Raw genomic sequence first — 16315 nt, forward strand, 5'->3', positions numbered from 1 at the left:
GAAGTAGGACATTAATATTAATCCCCCTAGGGCTAGCACTGGAGCTAATCTCACCACGCGTACTCCGTACGTATTAATGATCCATTTATAATACGCGCCGCTCAATAGTATAATGCCAATGCACAGTTAAAGGAGCCGTTCAACGTTTTCGGTCCTTATAAATGTGGGGTGGTCAAGCCTAAGTCAATCTCCCCTCGTTTGAACCTATTCGCCTCACTCTCAAACATCGACACCAACGGAGAGATCACCATGTCCGAGAAACCAATCTTCGTCTTCGTGCCAGGCGCATGGCATACTGCCGACACATTCGACGTCCTGCGGGATTTGATGCACAAGCGTGGTTTCGCAACTAAAGCTATCGCAACCCCCTCCGTGGGCGCGTCCCCACCAAATAAGGGGCTGCACGCCGACATTGAATATACCAAAGCCATCTTGCAAGAGATGGTGGACGCGGGCCGCCAGATTGTGGTGGTGAACCATTCCTATGGTGGCCTGGTCGGTGCTGGGGCTGTCGAAGGCCTGGGGTATGCTCAGCGGTCTCGGGCTGGCCTTCCTGGCGGCGTGCTTATGGTAGTATGGATGGCTGCGTTTGCAACCCCCAAGGGCCAATCGGTACTTGATATGCTGGGCGGAAATTGGCTTCCTTGGATGCTGATCAAGGTGAGTCACGTCGGGTTCTTTCTCCTTTCCTTTCCTCTTTTGTTTTGGCTCTTTGGTTGAAATATCCCACCGGCAACGAGCTAATCCAAGTTATATAGAGTCCGGATGACGGTTATTGCTGGTCTTCCAATCAAGAAACCGTGTTTTATCACGACATGTCGCCAGAAGAGCAGCAGAACGCGATTGCGAACTTGAAGCCGCAACCGCAGAAGTCATTCCGGGAACCAGCTCTGCATGAGCCGTGGCACGAGATGCCCAGTATGTATCTGTTCTGTGACCAGGATGGAGCCATTCCTTTGTCCGCCCAAGAGAGCTTCGCGAAGCTCCTGGGCACCCCAGTGACCTATCACGTCGATGGATCTCACTCCGCATTTTTGAGCATGCCCGAGAAAGTGATTGATGGACTGGAGATTGCACTGAAAGAAGGACAACAGCAGAGCGGAATCGCTGTGAACTAAGCTGGAACGATGGTCCGGAATGAGCCTGTCAACCCCGTCATTGCTTCATGTTTTTATAGATATGGGAAATTAGACTAAAGATACTGTCAACATAATGGACATGGATGGGAAGAGAATCCACGACTCGACTGTCATGAGTCTGTTCAATCACATTCCACCCAATATCTCCTGATACTCAACCTTTTACTTCATCCCGACAAGGGTCAGCGGTTTACCTGGGCCCTCGTCAGTATTTCGTGTTTTGGAAGACTAAGTCCGAATGGCGCTGGCCGCAACGTTCGCCTGGCGTCGGAAATGAGAACCCCCCCCCCTTCACCTCTCAAGTCAAAAGTCCAAAAGCAGAGACTGCGATTCTGGAATGAAGATGCTCGATGGGCCAATATCTTGTCTCAAAACAAGACTTGAAGCACAAATAGTACGGTCGCTCAACGCGCGTAGGATGAGAGAAGGGGTAAAAGGGGGGGAACAGCGGGGTGGATCGTCTTTTCTATGGGTGCTTTTCGTCGTCCGTAGTCCCATCGAAGACAACTCGTTGGATGTGAGATATCATCGGTTGCTATAGTCATACGTGAAAGAATGGAATACTGGAAGCCTTCTCCGTCATCGACCGAGGTAGGATAATTATATTTCTCGGGCGCTTTGCTAGCTAGTTCCTCATCCCAGGTTACTTAATAAGTTATTATTCGCCATTCAAACGGCAAGTCCTTCGATGTCAAGCGTCCGCGTATTCAAGCAAATCAATCGCCTCCAGGGCAAAGAAGTGGCTCAATGCACTTCTTACATCACAGGTTCACAGCCCAGTTACTTTCCGGAGCTGCCGGAGTTCTGAGAGGAACCACCCGAGGAAGAGGAAGGCGTGTATGTGGCACTACCCTGGCCGTTGTTGTAATAGGTGCTGCCATCGGGGTTCGAGTAATAGTAGGAACCATTCCTGATTGGTGGATGAATGTTAGTCAAGCTGCAGCTGCCGGAGATCATCACGGATCGTCGGATCTCGAGAACTTAAGATATGATCACTCACTGGTTAGAGTAATGGTACGAGTTGGAGTTCGATGCCGAGGAGCCATAGTCGCGCGAGCAGTAGTGGTTAGCCTGGATCCCAGTTAGCTCTGAGGATGTCTTGTAGATCCCGACTCACCTGGCTGTTGACGCCAGAGCCCGAGTACGAGTACGAATTGCCGTAGTTATCTTCAGGCATGATGACTTTGGTTGAGGGATCGAAGGTGGGATTCAGAATGATGGAGCAAGTGGATGCGATGAGAGAAGAGAGGGGAGAGAAGAGAGAAGAGAAGAGAAAGAAGAGAAAGAAGAGAAGGCAGCGCGGGGAAAGCGAAAGTTTGCCCGGCTCCTTCCTCTCGACGTACGCAGGGCATCAGGAGGCTACGGTGGTCGACTTGAGCCCTAACATGAGCTCCAACATGGTCGATCTCGTTCTTCCAAAGATAAATACGGTTCGTAGCTCTAAAATCGTAACTTTCGGTATCTATCAAGTTTCCACATCCCATACTTGGCAATGAAAACAGTTCCCATCACGCATGCACCCACCAAGATGGCAAATGCCGAAGTGCTCTCTTCAAAGAAGTTCGCAACATTCATTCCAAACAGACCTGCCACAAAGGTGGACACTGCGAATCCCAACATACAAATCTCGAGCTGAGCCTCGAAGATCAAGATTTGATTCCGCCGGACGTCGAGAATGGATTGGATGGTCTCTGTTGTCCGTTCCACGTCCCCTAACAATGCGCTTGCAGACTCCGAAATCGCGTCTGTGTTCTTGTAATATCCCTCGAGGAGATATTCCACTTCTTGGTGATCCTCTTCAACGTGCGGTTTGCCCGCCTGACGGTCGGACAAGTACATCATTGCCATATCATCATCATGTTCGAGCATCTCCCTGAGCGCTGACCGGAACTGACGGGCACGCTGCTCAATAGCCACGAGCCTTTTTCGGTGATCCTGCAACCCGCGGAGCACGGCGTGGACGACATCTTCCCTGGTTGAATCACGCAGGCTTTCTTCAACTTCCCGGCGAATGAGAACATGCTCAGCTTCGAGGGTTGCGATAACCGAGGCAAGCGCTGCATCCACTACCCGTAGCTCAAATGGCAGTTTTGCTAGCACGCCACAGCCGGGATCGGGCTGCAGCCTGCCCTGGAGGTCGGTCAAAAACACGTCCTGTACCTTCACGTGGCTGTCTTCAATTGGCAAAAGGAAAAGGAGCACGCCATCTGTGCAGATAAGAAGCCGAAGGGTGAACATGCTAATGAAGATCGTTGATGGACGAACCAACAGATGTGGGATTCCCTCAGAGACAAGGTCTACATTACGCAGATCACGGGCATCCAGACCGTACCGCTTAGCGACGTCTTCTCTGGTCCCCCGGGTGTCAGAATATTGGACCGACCCATCCACATTCAAAACCATGCAGCGTAGCTCCGTTGCATCATTCATGCGGCTCTGCGATAGAGACAGCGACAAGTTGAACACCTTCTGATTGAAGGAAGCTTCTTGGTTCATCTCACGCTTCGACATGACAAGATGCGATTTGTTGGGCAACGTCACGATTCCTCGTGTGTGACAACTCGGGACCTTCTGGATCTTGGGCAGTTTGATGCGGGGGGTGCCGGAAAGGCAGTAGAGCGGGAATTGGGTAATTGTGCATTGTGGTAGCTTCCCTCTCATTACTAGGGAGAGAAATCTTCTGGACGTGACATGCATGATCTATGTGTCAGAAGCGCACTATGTAGGTACCCTGTAGGTAGTAGGTACGCTGTAGAGTTGGACGGTCGTCACCGAGATGCGTGGCGTGTGGCTGTGCTAGTGACTTCATTTTCCGGAAACAGCTGTACATCGTAGCTGTTCCTGGACAGCGAACAAGTGCCCGTCTTGGCTATCTGGACATGTTCGCTAATCCGAATAGCCACGGTAGATGGAAAAAAGCGAAATCCGATTCGATTTCCAGGTGAAAAGATTGCTGTGGCTGCATGAGAGCCCACAGGGGCTGAGATACTAGAGAATCGGTATCAACAAAGAAATACTTACTGAAGAAAAGAAAGTATCAGAACTCATGGAATTTGCATAGATGTAGAAAGAGCCACCAATTGCTACGAGCAGATCTTCATACGGTCCAGCGTTGCCACAATGCCTGCTGCCCCTGCGGCCCCATATCCACGCTTCTTCCAGCAGGTCTCGATGATTTCACGGGCCCAAACGTCTTTTCCCACAGCAGGGAGCATCTGCCGAGAGGGAAACGTGGCGACGGAATCGCCGTTACTGCGTGAATGATAGATACGGACGCCGTGGGGTCTCCCAGTGACAATCTGATAAATCACAAGCCCAAGCTGGCAAAGATCCGTCCACATTGAGCAGTTATATCTATCAACCGCATCCACCATAACGGTGCTGAGTGGCATGGCGGTTGATGCACCGAGGTCCATTATCATAATATCTTGCGCATCATCTAGGAGAAGGTTGCGGGGGAGAATATCACAGTGGATTACGCGCCGCTGATGGAGGTTGTGCAACCCAATAGCCAGCTGCCGAATCCACTTCTTCTGAAGAGGGAGCCGGGGTGGCTCCCTATGACTTAACCACTGGCCGAGTGTGCCCCCTGACATGTATTTCAGCTCGATAGTATCTCCAGGAAGATCGAGACAATGAACGATCCCTTGAACTGGCTTAGTGAAGTTAGGCTGAACGCGCCGCCACACGGCTTGCTCTGCCCGGATTTTCCTCCTGTTCGCTTCCACGTCCTTGAACGAGTCACTCGCGTGAACTATTGCCATCTTGACTGCCACATCGTCGCGTCTAACAACAACCACGCCCCTGCCAGACCCGATGATGGTGTGATGTTTAATATGATGACCTTCATCATCAAGGAGGTACCCCACAGGATGCATATCGAGGGAAGGAGGAAAGGAACGAGAAGATTTGGCGTTTCTTCAAAGCTCTAAAAGTTACCTGGGTATTGCTGGCGATGAGTCCATTTGATTGGAGTAAGTAGATCAGGATGCAAGTGTTGTTTCTCAGATTTCGACTAAAGAAGACGATTTGGTCAGTAAATATCAACTTGTCTGCAAAAGAGTCATACTGGGAGAGAGGTATGATCGGCTGAGATGCGTTTTGAGGATGATTAGTTCAGTCCTGATGAAGTCCCAAGCGGAGAAAAGGGCCTAGTACAAGAAGTTATGCTCGTGCTCTGTGGACTGAGTTGACCAAGATGACTGTCGGATATGAATAAGTGACACGAAAAGGATCTGAGAGAGAGGGAGTCGATGGATGACTTGTTTGGCGAAGAAGAAGAAGAAGAAGAAGGAGAAGGAGAAGATAATGGGATGGTTGCCTGCAAACGGAGAATCGCTCTTTATGAGCTGACTCGTGTTTTCCCCGTGACCTTTCAGCCTTGCTCCCTCACCCTTTCATTGCAATCGGGAGATATAGATATCATCACCTTGGGCACAAGGCACCGATGATATGGCGGAGGTACACTGAGAAACATCTGACGGGCAACTGAAGGGAGCCTTGGTGAACGGATTTCTGAAATGGCAGTAGGATGCCAGCACGATCTTGATCTGATCTAGATTTGACAGTGAAACCTTTATTTGCATGCTGGTATGCTCGACGAGGGTTGGTTTTCATTTCCCATACATATCTAGATGTCTCACTAGGAAATTCTGGCTAACAACCCTTATCCAGTCCACATGCCACCTGCATTTGCCTCGAAATTATCTTCCATAGAGGCCGTGCTTTATCGACAGAATTGACAGTAAGCATAAAGCGAACCGGCTAGAATACACTGGACACCAGCAATCGAGCAGATGGCTGCCATCACAACGAGCACCTTAGACCCCTTCTTTCCTAGGGTTTCCCCAAGTTGCAAACAAAGGAAAACCTGCCACTTGAAGCAAAGGCAATCGGATATATTCAAACTCAGTGCTTATGTACAATCGGATGGATGCCTACACCCAGATATCCCAAGACACACCATGCCGACTGGTCAACGGCACCTGCGGGCCTTCAGCATCGATGATGTACCCTGCATCACACCAGTCAAATGAGACCTGAGGCTGAGCTCCGTAAAAGTTATCATACTCTTCGTGCAGAGCATCCTGGAGACTACTGACGTCATCTACCGGCTGAAGCACATCCCATGGCTGGATGCAGGTCACTCCCTGACAGGACTTGAGCACCATAAGCAGAGCATCCAATCGACTGATAATCTGTGCCAAGCTGCGGCCGAGAATCCGAGGCTCGATGTCATTGGCCAGGGAGGTGGTAGACGGGTAGAGATTGTTCAACTGGTACGGATCCGTCTGGAGAAGAATAAGTCGCAGTTCTAGAAAAACGAAAATCCCATTTACTTACCGACAGATCGTACAGTTCGTGTTCGTTGTTGCACCAAACGGAGTAGTAGAGGTTGTAACCCTCACCCAGCAAGCGAACGGATTTGTAGGTGTTGTTTGGGATTGTGGAGGAGCCGTCGACACCTGCAGACTCAGGAAATTAGCAACTCACCTGCGCAATGAGCCTGGAAATGCTCGGGTGTTGCCTCAGACCTACCGATACCACTATAAGCACCTTCCACAACAGCAGATCCCCAGTATTCCACTGTGACATGTTCATGCCTCTCGCCATCGAATTCCGGCGTCACCGGAATTGCAACACCATCAAAATCGTCCCGAGCTGGAAGGCCCGCCAGATGGAAAAGGGTCGGAGCCAAGTCGATATGGGTCGTCACCGCATCCTGCACATGGCCTTTTGCAACACCTGGCCCGCGAATAAACAGGGGCACGCGAATGTCCTCTTCGAACCCGCAGGTCTTCCCGGGCGGAAGTCGATGCTGACCGATATGGAAACCATTGTCGGAGGTATAGATAATGTAGGTATTATCGAGCTGACCACTCTCTTCCAGTCGCGTGACGAGCGAATCAACCAATTCATCCACACCCTGCAACGCGCGAAGACGCGAGCGGTAAAAGTGGTCATTGTAATCGACCACCGACTGGTTCTGCGGGGGAAGGCCACGAATCCAGCTGATCCCGCTTGGCTGGGCAATGAAAAGGAACAGTTAGAGGCGATTTGGAAGAAAGAAAAGAAACAGAAGTGAGTTGAATTAGGACTGGGCTTACCTCGTCCGGATTGAAGTTCAGGGTGCGAGGCACCTTGACCGACTCGAACAAATGCTCGTGTCGCTGGAGAGGAATGGGCGCCGTCATTTGAATCTTCCCAGAGACGATATCCTCCGGGTCCACATTCGAGTGCGGGGCGACAGGCGACACGGCCAGGAAAAATGGCCTCTCACCATCTAAAGCATCATCGAGGAACCCCAGTGCCTTGCCCGTAATCACATCGATGGTATGTTCCCCCTCGTAGCTGACGGGGGCCTCATGGTTTCGCTGGTATGTCGAATTGAGATACGAATAAGTATAAGGATCGAGGAGAAAATCCGAGCCATTGAACCCATTTATATGCGGGCTGTGGTAGTTGTGAATGGTGTGGGCGTTGAACATTTTGCCAGTATAATAAGTATCGTAGCCTGCCTCTTGCAGCCAGATGGGAAGGAAATCCTCATTGAAGCCACGCTCGACAAACTTGGGATATCCCCCGTATGGCGGGCTCACATCGGTCACATTGGTGTTATGGGCCTGGCGACCCGTCCACAAGCTCACACGCGACGGACAGCACAGTGCCGTGGTGACGAAGTGGTTGCGGAAAAAGGTGCCTTGATCGCGGATATGCTTGGAGATGAGCGGGGTGTAAGCAATTGAGTTCAGCTGGAGATCTTGATCATCGGTGAGAATGAAGAGAATATTGGGCGATGGTGTTTCGTGTTTGAGCACCGACTGCAGAGCTGATTGGAGGTTGGATTGGAAATTGGACTGGAGATTGACGGATACTCCCTCCACCGCGGCGACGAGGCCGGTCAGCGCGATCAATTTCATTGCGAGAGATCAGTTGAAGAGTTGAGTCGATCCAATTGATCACAGCCCACTAGTCGATCGACGCTCGAGCCCGAAATGATGCCATCGGTGGGCCTCAGGGCTGACGGGAGTCTTGGTGGGAAAGATGAAGCCGTCCCCATTGCGGTGGCACATCAGGTCAACATCGGGGGGTTTATTCTCACTTCGTCTGGGAACGTTGGCTTCTTTGATTTCTGTGACCAGACATCTTTTGGTTGGGTATTGGTCTCAGGGGCCTAGGGAAAACACACGTGGAAGAACAGGGGGTATACGGAGTCACATCAATGGCGTGCTTTGCCATTGCAATGAGCATACGAAGACGATTGAAATCATTTGTCAACGTGCCTGGAATCCAGACCTGAGTTCCGAAAACAGAGTCCGCATTTGTCGCCCGGTCGCATATATCCAATCCGCCGCGAACTGTGTAGTATTTCGACAATGGCCGCCTATACCGATGGCGACACTCAACCGGAGGGGATACCTGAGAGCATCACCAGAACACAGTCAATCGATGAGAATGGCCATTTACAAGACGAAGAGACTCCCTTACTGCCGCCACTCGAGCCCAGATTGAAGGCTTTAACGAGTATTGGAACAATCATCACGGTGCTTCTGCTTGGTAAGATGGAATCGCGGTGGAAGAGAAAACAACTCTAAGTGAAGACAGGCGAGTTTATCTCCAACGCCGATGCGACCCTGGTGATGGCAGCAGCAGGTCGTGTCTCCTCCGAGTTCAATCGACTGCGCGATGCCAGTTGGCTCTCGACGGGCTATACGTTGGGTCTTTGCACGGCGCAGCTAATGGTCAGTGAACTCATGCCAAAGGAGATCCTCGCATCGAGCATCTAATCAGCCGTCTAGTATGGGAAACTGAGCGATATCTACGGTCGCAAACCGTTATTACTGCTCTCCTACATCTTATTTGCGGCAGGGTGTATCATAAGGTATGCACTCTCTTGATTCAACGAGCTGCAATGTTGACAACCGACAGTGGCGTCGGATCCCACATATGGGAGGTCATTCTGGGTCGCGCGATCAGCGGCATGGGTGGCGCCGGTATCATAACGATCAGCGCAATTATCATTACAGATATCGTCCCAAAGCGAGAGGTCGCAAGTTGGAGAGCGTATGTGAATATTGCCATGACCCTTGGCCGTAGTCTGGGGGGTCCAGTGGGTGGTTGGCTGAGCGATACCATCGGATGGAGATGGTAAGTTGAATCTAGAATGATATATTTTCGCTAACTGTGAGTCAGGCTGTTTATCCTCCAAGCACCCTTCCTCGTAGTAGGTGCAGTGCTTGTGATCGTCAAACTGAACATCGGAGAGGAGAAAGACTTCGCCTTTGACAACCGTTCTGGCAGGCTAGATCTCCTAGGAATAGGCTTGTTGGGCGCATCTATCATCGCCATGACAACGCTTCTTGACCAAGGCGGAAAATCCTTCCCGTGGACTTCATGGTGGACGGTCTTTCTGGGGAGCGGCGGAGTATTACTTCTAGTCGCCTTCGTGGTCGTGGAAGCCTATGTCGCCAGCGAGCCCATTTTCAACCTCCGCATCCTTCGCCGGACGAATGTGTCAGCCGCATACATCATCGGTGCACTTCAGACTGCCGCACAGCTGGGAATGATGTTCGCGATACCATTGTACTTCCAAATCACCCAACGAGCATCGACCACGGTAGCAGGTGTTCATCTCGTACCAGCAGTGGTGGGGAATGCTCTTGGTGGATTATTAGCTGGAGTGTTCATCCGACGGACAGGTCAATTCAAGATCCTTCTGGTCATCGCCGGCCTCGTGGCCTCCCTGTCCTACCTTCTCCTGTATCTCTACTGGGAAGGCAAGACCGGCTTCTGGCAGTCGTTGTTTATCCTTCCCGGTGGCCTGGGAACTGGAATCTCGGCGGCATCATCATTTATTGCCATGTCCTCTATGCTACCACCCGAGGAAATGGCCATGGCAACTGCAGGATACATGCTGGTGGTCGGATTTTCCATAACAGCTGGTGTAACTACCTCCAACTCAGTTTTGGGAATGGGATTCCAGCGAGAACTGAGCAAGAATCTTCATGGGCCTGGTTCGGAAGAGGTCAGTCTTTCCTGACCGACAGTGACGCATTTCCCAGGGTTCTAATTGTCCTAGATCATTAAGCGCGCGATGTCGGATACGAATTATATCGCCCATTTGAGTGGTCAAGTGCGCGAGATCGTGGTCGCCTGTTATGTTTCCGGGCTTAAACATACATATCGTGAGTTAGGAGTTGATTCTATTGTGCTACTAGGCTGCCTCATGCTGACTGTCTATAGTGGTCTCCCTGGCCTGTTCACTTCTGGCGTCGTTTAGTGGGTTGTTCATTACACGCCATCAAATTTGACCGGAATGCGTTTGAATGACGGGTTATAATCGCCCGGTGGCTAGCGCTTTTGAATTGATTCTTCGAGTTATATACACTTTCCATGTTCGCGTTTTCATTCTCGTGTATCCGAAGCGCTGCTTCGTTGTCCACTCAACGGATCCGGGCTTTACTCAGTCTATTCGTCTTCAAGGTCATCCACATTGTGCTTGGGACATGATCCTCATTTCTGCGGCGGCCTCCCAAGACGGTAGACTCCCTAGCGTCGAGATGTAATTCCATCGCCTTTATAGATGAAGCAGAAGATTCAGTCGACTTCCAAAGAATCTCAATCGCAATACTACATCACAGCAGTCTCTAATTCCGTGAGAAATGCATAGTCGTGCGATACTCTTGCAGAAGTCAGCCGAGAAATTCCAGCCAGGATCCCCATTTCGCTTCTGTATCAGCGGCCTGGAAGGAATTTCCAGGTGTCATGAGCTTGATTTTGGATTTTCCAGGATGCGGTCTATCACTACTCTCTTCAGCAGGTATATCGAATATCTCCCGAGGCAGATGCGAGGCCTAACTGCCGAATGGTCTGAAATCCAATCGCTTCAATCGACCCGAATGCAAGAACTCGTCATCCTTGACCAAATTCCATGTGCACATCGCATCTTCATCCCGCCCCCGTTGAATCCCCGTCCCCTGTCCTCTTCATCGGACAATCCGGGGTGAACGCCACCAATCGCACGATCGGGCTGAGCCCGTTCCTGACACGCTAGACTCGTCTGGGGACTAGCGCTGTGACAGGAAATGACCTGCGAGTGAATTTGACATGAGATATCGTCTAGTCGAATGAGGGGCTATGGAGAGATCCTGCTAAGATCCGGAGGCTTGGCCGTTTCAGGACCGGCACAGGCTGAGACTGCTGCAATTCCCGGAGTATTGGCATTGGCGACGGTGCGATTCTCACCTTTTCGTTGGTTTTGACTTGACATCTCGGCCCGGGATTGGTTTTCAACTCTCTTTTGGCACTTCGGCGCTTTTTTATCCAATATCATGTGTGACTAGCGAAATCAATGCTACCTGGAATCAGCCCGATGGCGTTGTCCAGTTTGACCGATTGGATTGGAACTGTGGGAGGCGCATGTTGCAACAAATCTTCAGTCCTGTGCATGAGGAAGGCCCGCTTTCTGCGATGATCTGAAGGTCTTGGTCACAACGCTCAAGAGCCAGGTTGCAGGTATAAATCAATCCTGCCATTCCCGGTGAGATCTATCAAGAGCGCGGATTTCCATCACACAACTACTCTTCCTTTGCATGGCAGCAACCATGAAGAATACTTTTCTCACTGCGATTCTGCTGCTAGTGCAGGTGGCCATGGGTCTGACACCTGCAGAATGGCGCAGTCAATCCATCTATTTCCTGTTGACGGACCGGTTTGGACGCGAGGATAACTCGACTAGTGCGGCGTGCAATGTTGAACAAAGAGTATGCAGTCTCTTCGCCCGGAAATTTAGAATCAGGAACTAATTGCGACGACCAGCCCTATTGCGGTGGCAGCTGGCAGGGTATCATTAACCATGTATGGATCTCAATGACTCCCCAAAGCACCTCTACTGACTCGACTCCCAGCTGGATTATATCCAGGGAATGGGCTTCACTGCCATTTGGATTACCCCAGTGACAAAGCAGTTACCGCAAACAACCGCTTATGGCGCGGCCTTCCATGGATACTGGCAGCAAGATATGTAAGACGTTCAAACCTAGATATGGGAACACCACTGACCAGCTGCGGTAGATATGATGTTGATTCGCACTTGGGTACATCTGACGACTTGCGGGCTCTCTCCGATGCACTGCATGCCCGAGGCATGTATCTCATGGTTGACGTTGTAGCGAACCATATGGTATGTTTTACCGACGAGCAGGTTGGAACGATCTAACACCCCCGTAGGGCTATGCCGGATCTGGAAATAGTGTGGACTACAGTGTCTTCACTCCTTTTGACTCTTCATCATACTTCCACTCCTATTGTCTGATCAGCAATTATAATGACCAGTCGAATGTCGAAAATTGCTGGCTGGGTGATACTTCAGTCTCGCTGCCGGATTTGGACACAAGCCAGAGCGCAGTACAGAACATCTGGTACAGTTGGATTGCGGATCTGGTGTCTAAATACTCTAGTGAGTCCAACGGCTAGTGGATCAAAAGCAATCTGACAATTTCCAGTTGACGGAATACGCATCGACACCGTGAAGCATGTCCAGAAGTCTTTCTGGCCTGGATTTAACGACGCTGCAGGCGTCTACGCCGTCGGAGAAATCTTTGATGGAAGCCCTTCTTACACCTGCGACTATCAAAATTATTTGGACGGGGTCTTGAATTATCCCATGTGAGACCAGCTACCTCATTCCGCTTTCGCGTGAACCAAGCCTAACTATTCAGTTACTATCCCTTGCTATCTGCCTTTAAATCCTCCAGTGGCAGCATCAACAACTTGTATAACATGATCAACACGGTGGCGTCTTCTTGCGCCGATTCAACCTTGCTAGGGAATTTCATCGAGAATCACGATAACCCACGTTTTGCAAGGTGCGAAATTCCAGGTTCTCGGAGTTTCACAACACTGACTGTTTTTGCAGCTATACAAAGGACCTCTCACAGGCCAAGAATGTCATTTCCTTCCTCTTTTTATCAGATGGTATTCCCATTTTGTATGCTGGTCAGGAGCAACAGTACAGTGGTGGAGAGGATCCCGGCAATCGTGAGGCCATTTGGCTATCAGGATATTCTACGAATGCTGAGCTGTATCAACACGTTGCGACTACGAATCGAATCCGCAGGTTGGCGGTCGCAGCAGACTCGAATTTTGTCACGAATAAGGTGCGCTTTCAACCTCTTTTTCCTTTTGGCAACCCTTGCTCCAGATGAAAGCTAACAGCCTTGCCAGAATGCCCCCTTCTATCAAGACAGCAATACCCTAGCCATGAAAAAAGGGTCGGGCGGATCACCGGTCATCACCGTGGTCTCCAATCGCGGGTCTTCGGGCTCATCCTACACGTTGTGGCTAGGTGGGACCGGGTATTCATCCGGCGCCAAGTTAATGGAGTTGTACACCTGCACATCCATCACAGTGGATTCCAACGGCAATGCCGCAGTACCAATGGCTTCTGGACTACCACGCGTGCTTGTTCTCGCCTCCTCTGTGAGCGGCAGTGGCCTTTGCGGCAACCCCGTTCCCACTAGCACTACCACTACTGCCACAGCGACTCAGACCACATCCACCGCTACAGGAACGGGTTGCACTCAGGCCACCGCTCTACCCGTCTTATTCAAGGAGCTGGTGACAACTAGTTACGGCCAGGATATTTACATCGCGGGTTCGATCAGTCAACTTGGCAGCTGGGACACTGGTAAGGCCATTGCCTTGTCCGCAGACGGCTACACTTCCTCGAATCCTTTGTGGCAGGCGACGATCACACTCCCCGTTGGAACCAAATTTGAGTATAAATTTATCAAAAAGACGAGCGGATCTTCGAGCGTGACATGGGAGAGCGATCCGAATCGATCGTATACGGTTCCTAGTGGATGTGCTGGAACTACAGCTACTGCGAGTGCGACTTGGAGATGAACCTGGGATCAGCAGTCATGACAAGTGTGGCTCATAAACACAAATTGAACCTTACCTAGGACTATGGTAATCAATGATATATCTGAATTCGCTATGAAGTTTGTACATCAAATATGAAAAGCAAGCATCACTGGTTGCTCGGCTCTTCTTCGTCAATTGTGATCCGTGTCGACGTAATTCGTGAAACCCCCAATCATCATCAGGGTCCCATTCTCACTCAGATATGCAATGCAGCAAGGTTTGCAAACATGTAATCGTAGGAATCTTGACGGAAATCATCCGGCAACAGCGCGCCGTGATCGTGGAAGAAATTCATCAGCGAGTGATTATTACCCCATTGCGGCCAGTTCATATACTCCGAGGCCCTCGTGTTGGGGTCCTGATCATATACAAACGATAGGTAATATGAATGCAGAGATCTAGATCCGTAGTTTGGAAGAATGCTATAGAAGACTTGAATGACATCCGATCCATGGAAGGTTCCTAGGAAGGGCAGCCCATGGTCATAGGACGCCAGATAGGACCAGAATGGGACGTTGGGTTTTGCTTTCTGAGCATAGTTCAGAAAGATCCGGCGCGTGAGGGTAAATGAAAGATCACCCAGAATAGCTGCAAGTCGTTTGTATTGAGGGTACCAATTGTACAAGGGCCCTGTGCGGAAGGGCGAGCCGTCCTCTTCGACGGTTTGGTAGGTAGCGACAAGATCTGTGATCTGTTGTCTGGAGGCGTCGAAGAAATACAAATTTTGGAGGTAATCGACGATTTGCTCGGTAGTTGTCAGATTATTCTGATACAGAGCGAAGACAGTACCCTCGTCTTCTTGGTTGCCGATGATGAATGGCACTGAGGCGTATTTCCCCTTCCTGGCCAGTTGTTCTGGCGATTCTGTCAATACCATACCATCTGGACGAGGTAGGTATGACGCGGCGACAGAATTGTAACCCAAGATGCCTGGGACAGAGTTGACGGCATTGAGAAATTTGGTATAATCCAGCCCGCGGAGACATTCAAGGGTGTCAGTTGCTCCCCGACAGCCACCGTTTTCCACAACAGTGTCGTAGACAGCTTGGCCTTTGATGCCGTCAATATCATTAGCTGGTACGATGCTGCCAGAGTTCATGATTGCAGCGCGGAATAGGGGCGTGCCATTGTACATATGGTCCCCATCATACAACGCCATCTGGTCAAACACAGAGATGGATCCAGCAGACTCACCCCAGATAGTAACTTTGGATGGATCACCTCCAAATGCAGCAATATTGTCTGCGACCCACTCCAAAGCAAGACGCTGGTCCAAGAGCCCGAGATTGGATGAACCATCTCGAAAGATCTCTGCGCCCGGAAGGAATCCAAATCCTCCGAGGCGATAGTTCATTGCCACAAAGATTACCGGCATGTTCAATGCCACAGAGCTTGCCACAAACCTTGCGCCATCATACTCCGCGGTGGAACCTTGCTCAAAGCCGCCGCCATAAATCCAAATCAGCACTGGTAGATTTGCGCCGGCCTTGGTCCCAGCTGGGCGACGCACATCCAGGGTCAAACAATCTTCGCCAGAGTTGGTAATTTCTTGAAAGATGGGCACATTCGAAAGCTTCCCAAGTATGGAGCTGGGGATGTTCTTTTTATCGGTGCTGAACAAGAATTGCGGGCAGGATCTAGCGACGGATGTAGCTTTGATAGTGCCGAGGGAGGTTCGGATTGGCTGAGGTGGCTTTAACCGAAGGGAACCAATCGGAGGCAGTGCAAATGGGATGCCATTGAATTTCTCAATCTTGTCAACGCCCAAGGAGCCAACAACAGTGGCCTCGGGCTTGCGGATGGTAACCGTCGGGCCAGCTACTCTTTTGTCTGGCGCCGGGACAGCCAACGCAAAAGGGAAAGCGAACCACAGAACCAGTCTCAATAGAATACGCATTATGGCAGTTTCATGGAGCGAGAGGAATTGATTGCAATGCACGGCAGACTACGGTCCACTCTTGCCTGACGATCCTCATATCGAAGTGGGCAACCAAGGGATAGACATAGAATGTGCATTGCCTCCACAATCCACCCAGGCGCATATATATCTTCACTCAGATCTCAATCTCCTTGCGTTACCCTCGCCGTGCCCGAAATCCGAACTCAAAGTGGTACTCTGGCTGGGGAACTCCTGATGAGGCGCATAGCAACTCTGGGATTCTGTATGATTCTCGCGTCTATATGGCACATGTCCGCCTCCTTCTGTATATGGGAATTGAACCCGGATAACCTCCAGAATGACACCAAAT

At 50.6% G+C, this 16315-nt stretch overlaps 8 protein-coding genes across 8 annotated transcripts; 3 read left to right on the forward strand and 5 right to left on the reverse strand.

Annotated features, from left to right (window-relative positions):
- Positions 1 to 249: 249 nt before the first annotated feature.
- On the forward strand, positions 250 to 1118 carry N7457_007644 (alpha/beta hydrolase; the record flags this gene model as incomplete). Its single annotated transcript, XM_057178687.1, has 2 exons — positions 250 to 660; positions 759 to 1118. The coding sequence occupies 2 exons, from the start codon at positions 250 to 252 to the stop codon at positions 1116 to 1118; spliced, it is 771 nt and encodes a 256-aa protein (XP_057027073.1).
- An 801-nt stretch (positions 1119 to 1919) lies between these two features.
- On the reverse strand, positions 1920 to 2316 carry N7457_007645 (uncharacterized protein; the record flags this gene model as incomplete). Its single annotated transcript, XM_057178688.1, has 3 exons — positions 1920 to 2049; positions 2140 to 2210; positions 2257 to 2316. 3 exons carry the CDS (start codon positions 2314 to 2316, stop codon positions 1920 to 1922), a joined length of 261 nt encoding a protein of 86 aa, XP_057027074.1.
- Positions 2317 to 2579: 263 nt separating this feature from the next.
- On the reverse strand, positions 2580 to 3800 carry N7457_007646 (CorA family magnesium transporter; the record flags this gene model as incomplete). The annotated part of the gene is made up of 1 exon (XM_057178689.1): positions 2580 to 3800. One exon carries the CDS (start codon positions 3798 to 3800, stop codon positions 2580 to 2582), a length of 1221 nt encoding a protein of 406 aa, XP_057027075.1.
- Positions 3801 to 4222: 422 nt separating this feature from the next.
- Positions 4223 to 5017, reverse strand: N7457_007647 (uncharacterized protein; the record flags this gene model as incomplete). The annotated part of the gene is made up of 1 exon (XM_057178690.1): positions 4223 to 5017. The coding sequence occupies one exon, from the start codon at positions 5015 to 5017 to the stop codon at positions 4223 to 4225; it is 795 nt and encodes a 264-aa protein (XP_057027076.1).
- A 1059-nt stretch (positions 5018 to 6076) lies between these two features.
- Positions 6077 to 8059, reverse strand: N7457_007648 (sulfatase family protein; the record flags this gene model as incomplete). The annotated part of the gene is made up of 4 exons (XM_057178691.1): positions 6077 to 6430; positions 6483 to 6604; positions 6678 to 7164; positions 7247 to 8059. 4 exons carry the CDS (start codon positions 8057 to 8059, stop codon positions 6077 to 6079), a joined length of 1776 nt encoding a protein of 591 aa, XP_057027077.1.
- A 456-nt stretch (positions 8060 to 8515) lies between these two features.
- Positions 8516 to 10419, forward strand: N7457_007649 (uncharacterized protein; the record flags this gene model as incomplete). The annotated part of the gene is made up of 6 exons (XM_057178692.1): positions 8516 to 8696; positions 8745 to 8881; positions 8939 to 9021; positions 9069 to 9287; positions 9333 to 10164; positions 10219 to 10419. The coding sequence occupies 6 exons, from the start codon at positions 8516 to 8518 to the stop codon at positions 10417 to 10419; spliced, it is 1653 nt and encodes a 550-aa protein (XP_057027078.1).
- Positions 10420 to 11731: 1312 nt separating this feature from the next.
- Positions 11732 to 14045, forward strand: N7457_007650 (putative alpha-amylase; the record flags this gene model as incomplete). Its single annotated transcript, XM_057178693.1, has 9 exons — positions 11732 to 11902; positions 11958 to 11996; positions 12047 to 12162; positions 12213 to 12321; positions 12369 to 12597; positions 12644 to 12806; positions 12860 to 13006; positions 13057 to 13297; positions 13365 to 14045. The coding sequence occupies 9 exons, from the start codon at positions 11732 to 11734 to the stop codon at positions 14043 to 14045; spliced, it is 1896 nt and encodes a 631-aa protein (XP_057027079.1).
- A 217-nt stretch (positions 14046 to 14262) lies between these two features.
- Positions 14263 to 15963, reverse strand: N7457_007651 (putative extracellular lipase; the record flags this gene model as incomplete). Its single annotated transcript, XM_057178694.1, has 1 exon — positions 14263 to 15963. One exon carries the CDS (start codon positions 15961 to 15963, stop codon positions 14263 to 14265), a length of 1701 nt encoding a protein of 566 aa, XP_057027080.1.
- Between the last annotated feature and the right edge of the window lie 352 nt (positions 15964 to 16315).

The sequence above is a fragment of the Penicillium paradoxum genome (genome assembly GCF_028828445.1).
Source record: "Penicillium paradoxum strain IBT 22861 chromosome Unknown utg000007l_segment0_segment0, whole genome shotgun sequence".
NCBI lineage: Eukaryota > Fungi > Ascomycota > Eurotiomycetes > Eurotiales > Aspergillaceae > Penicillium > Penicillium paradoxum.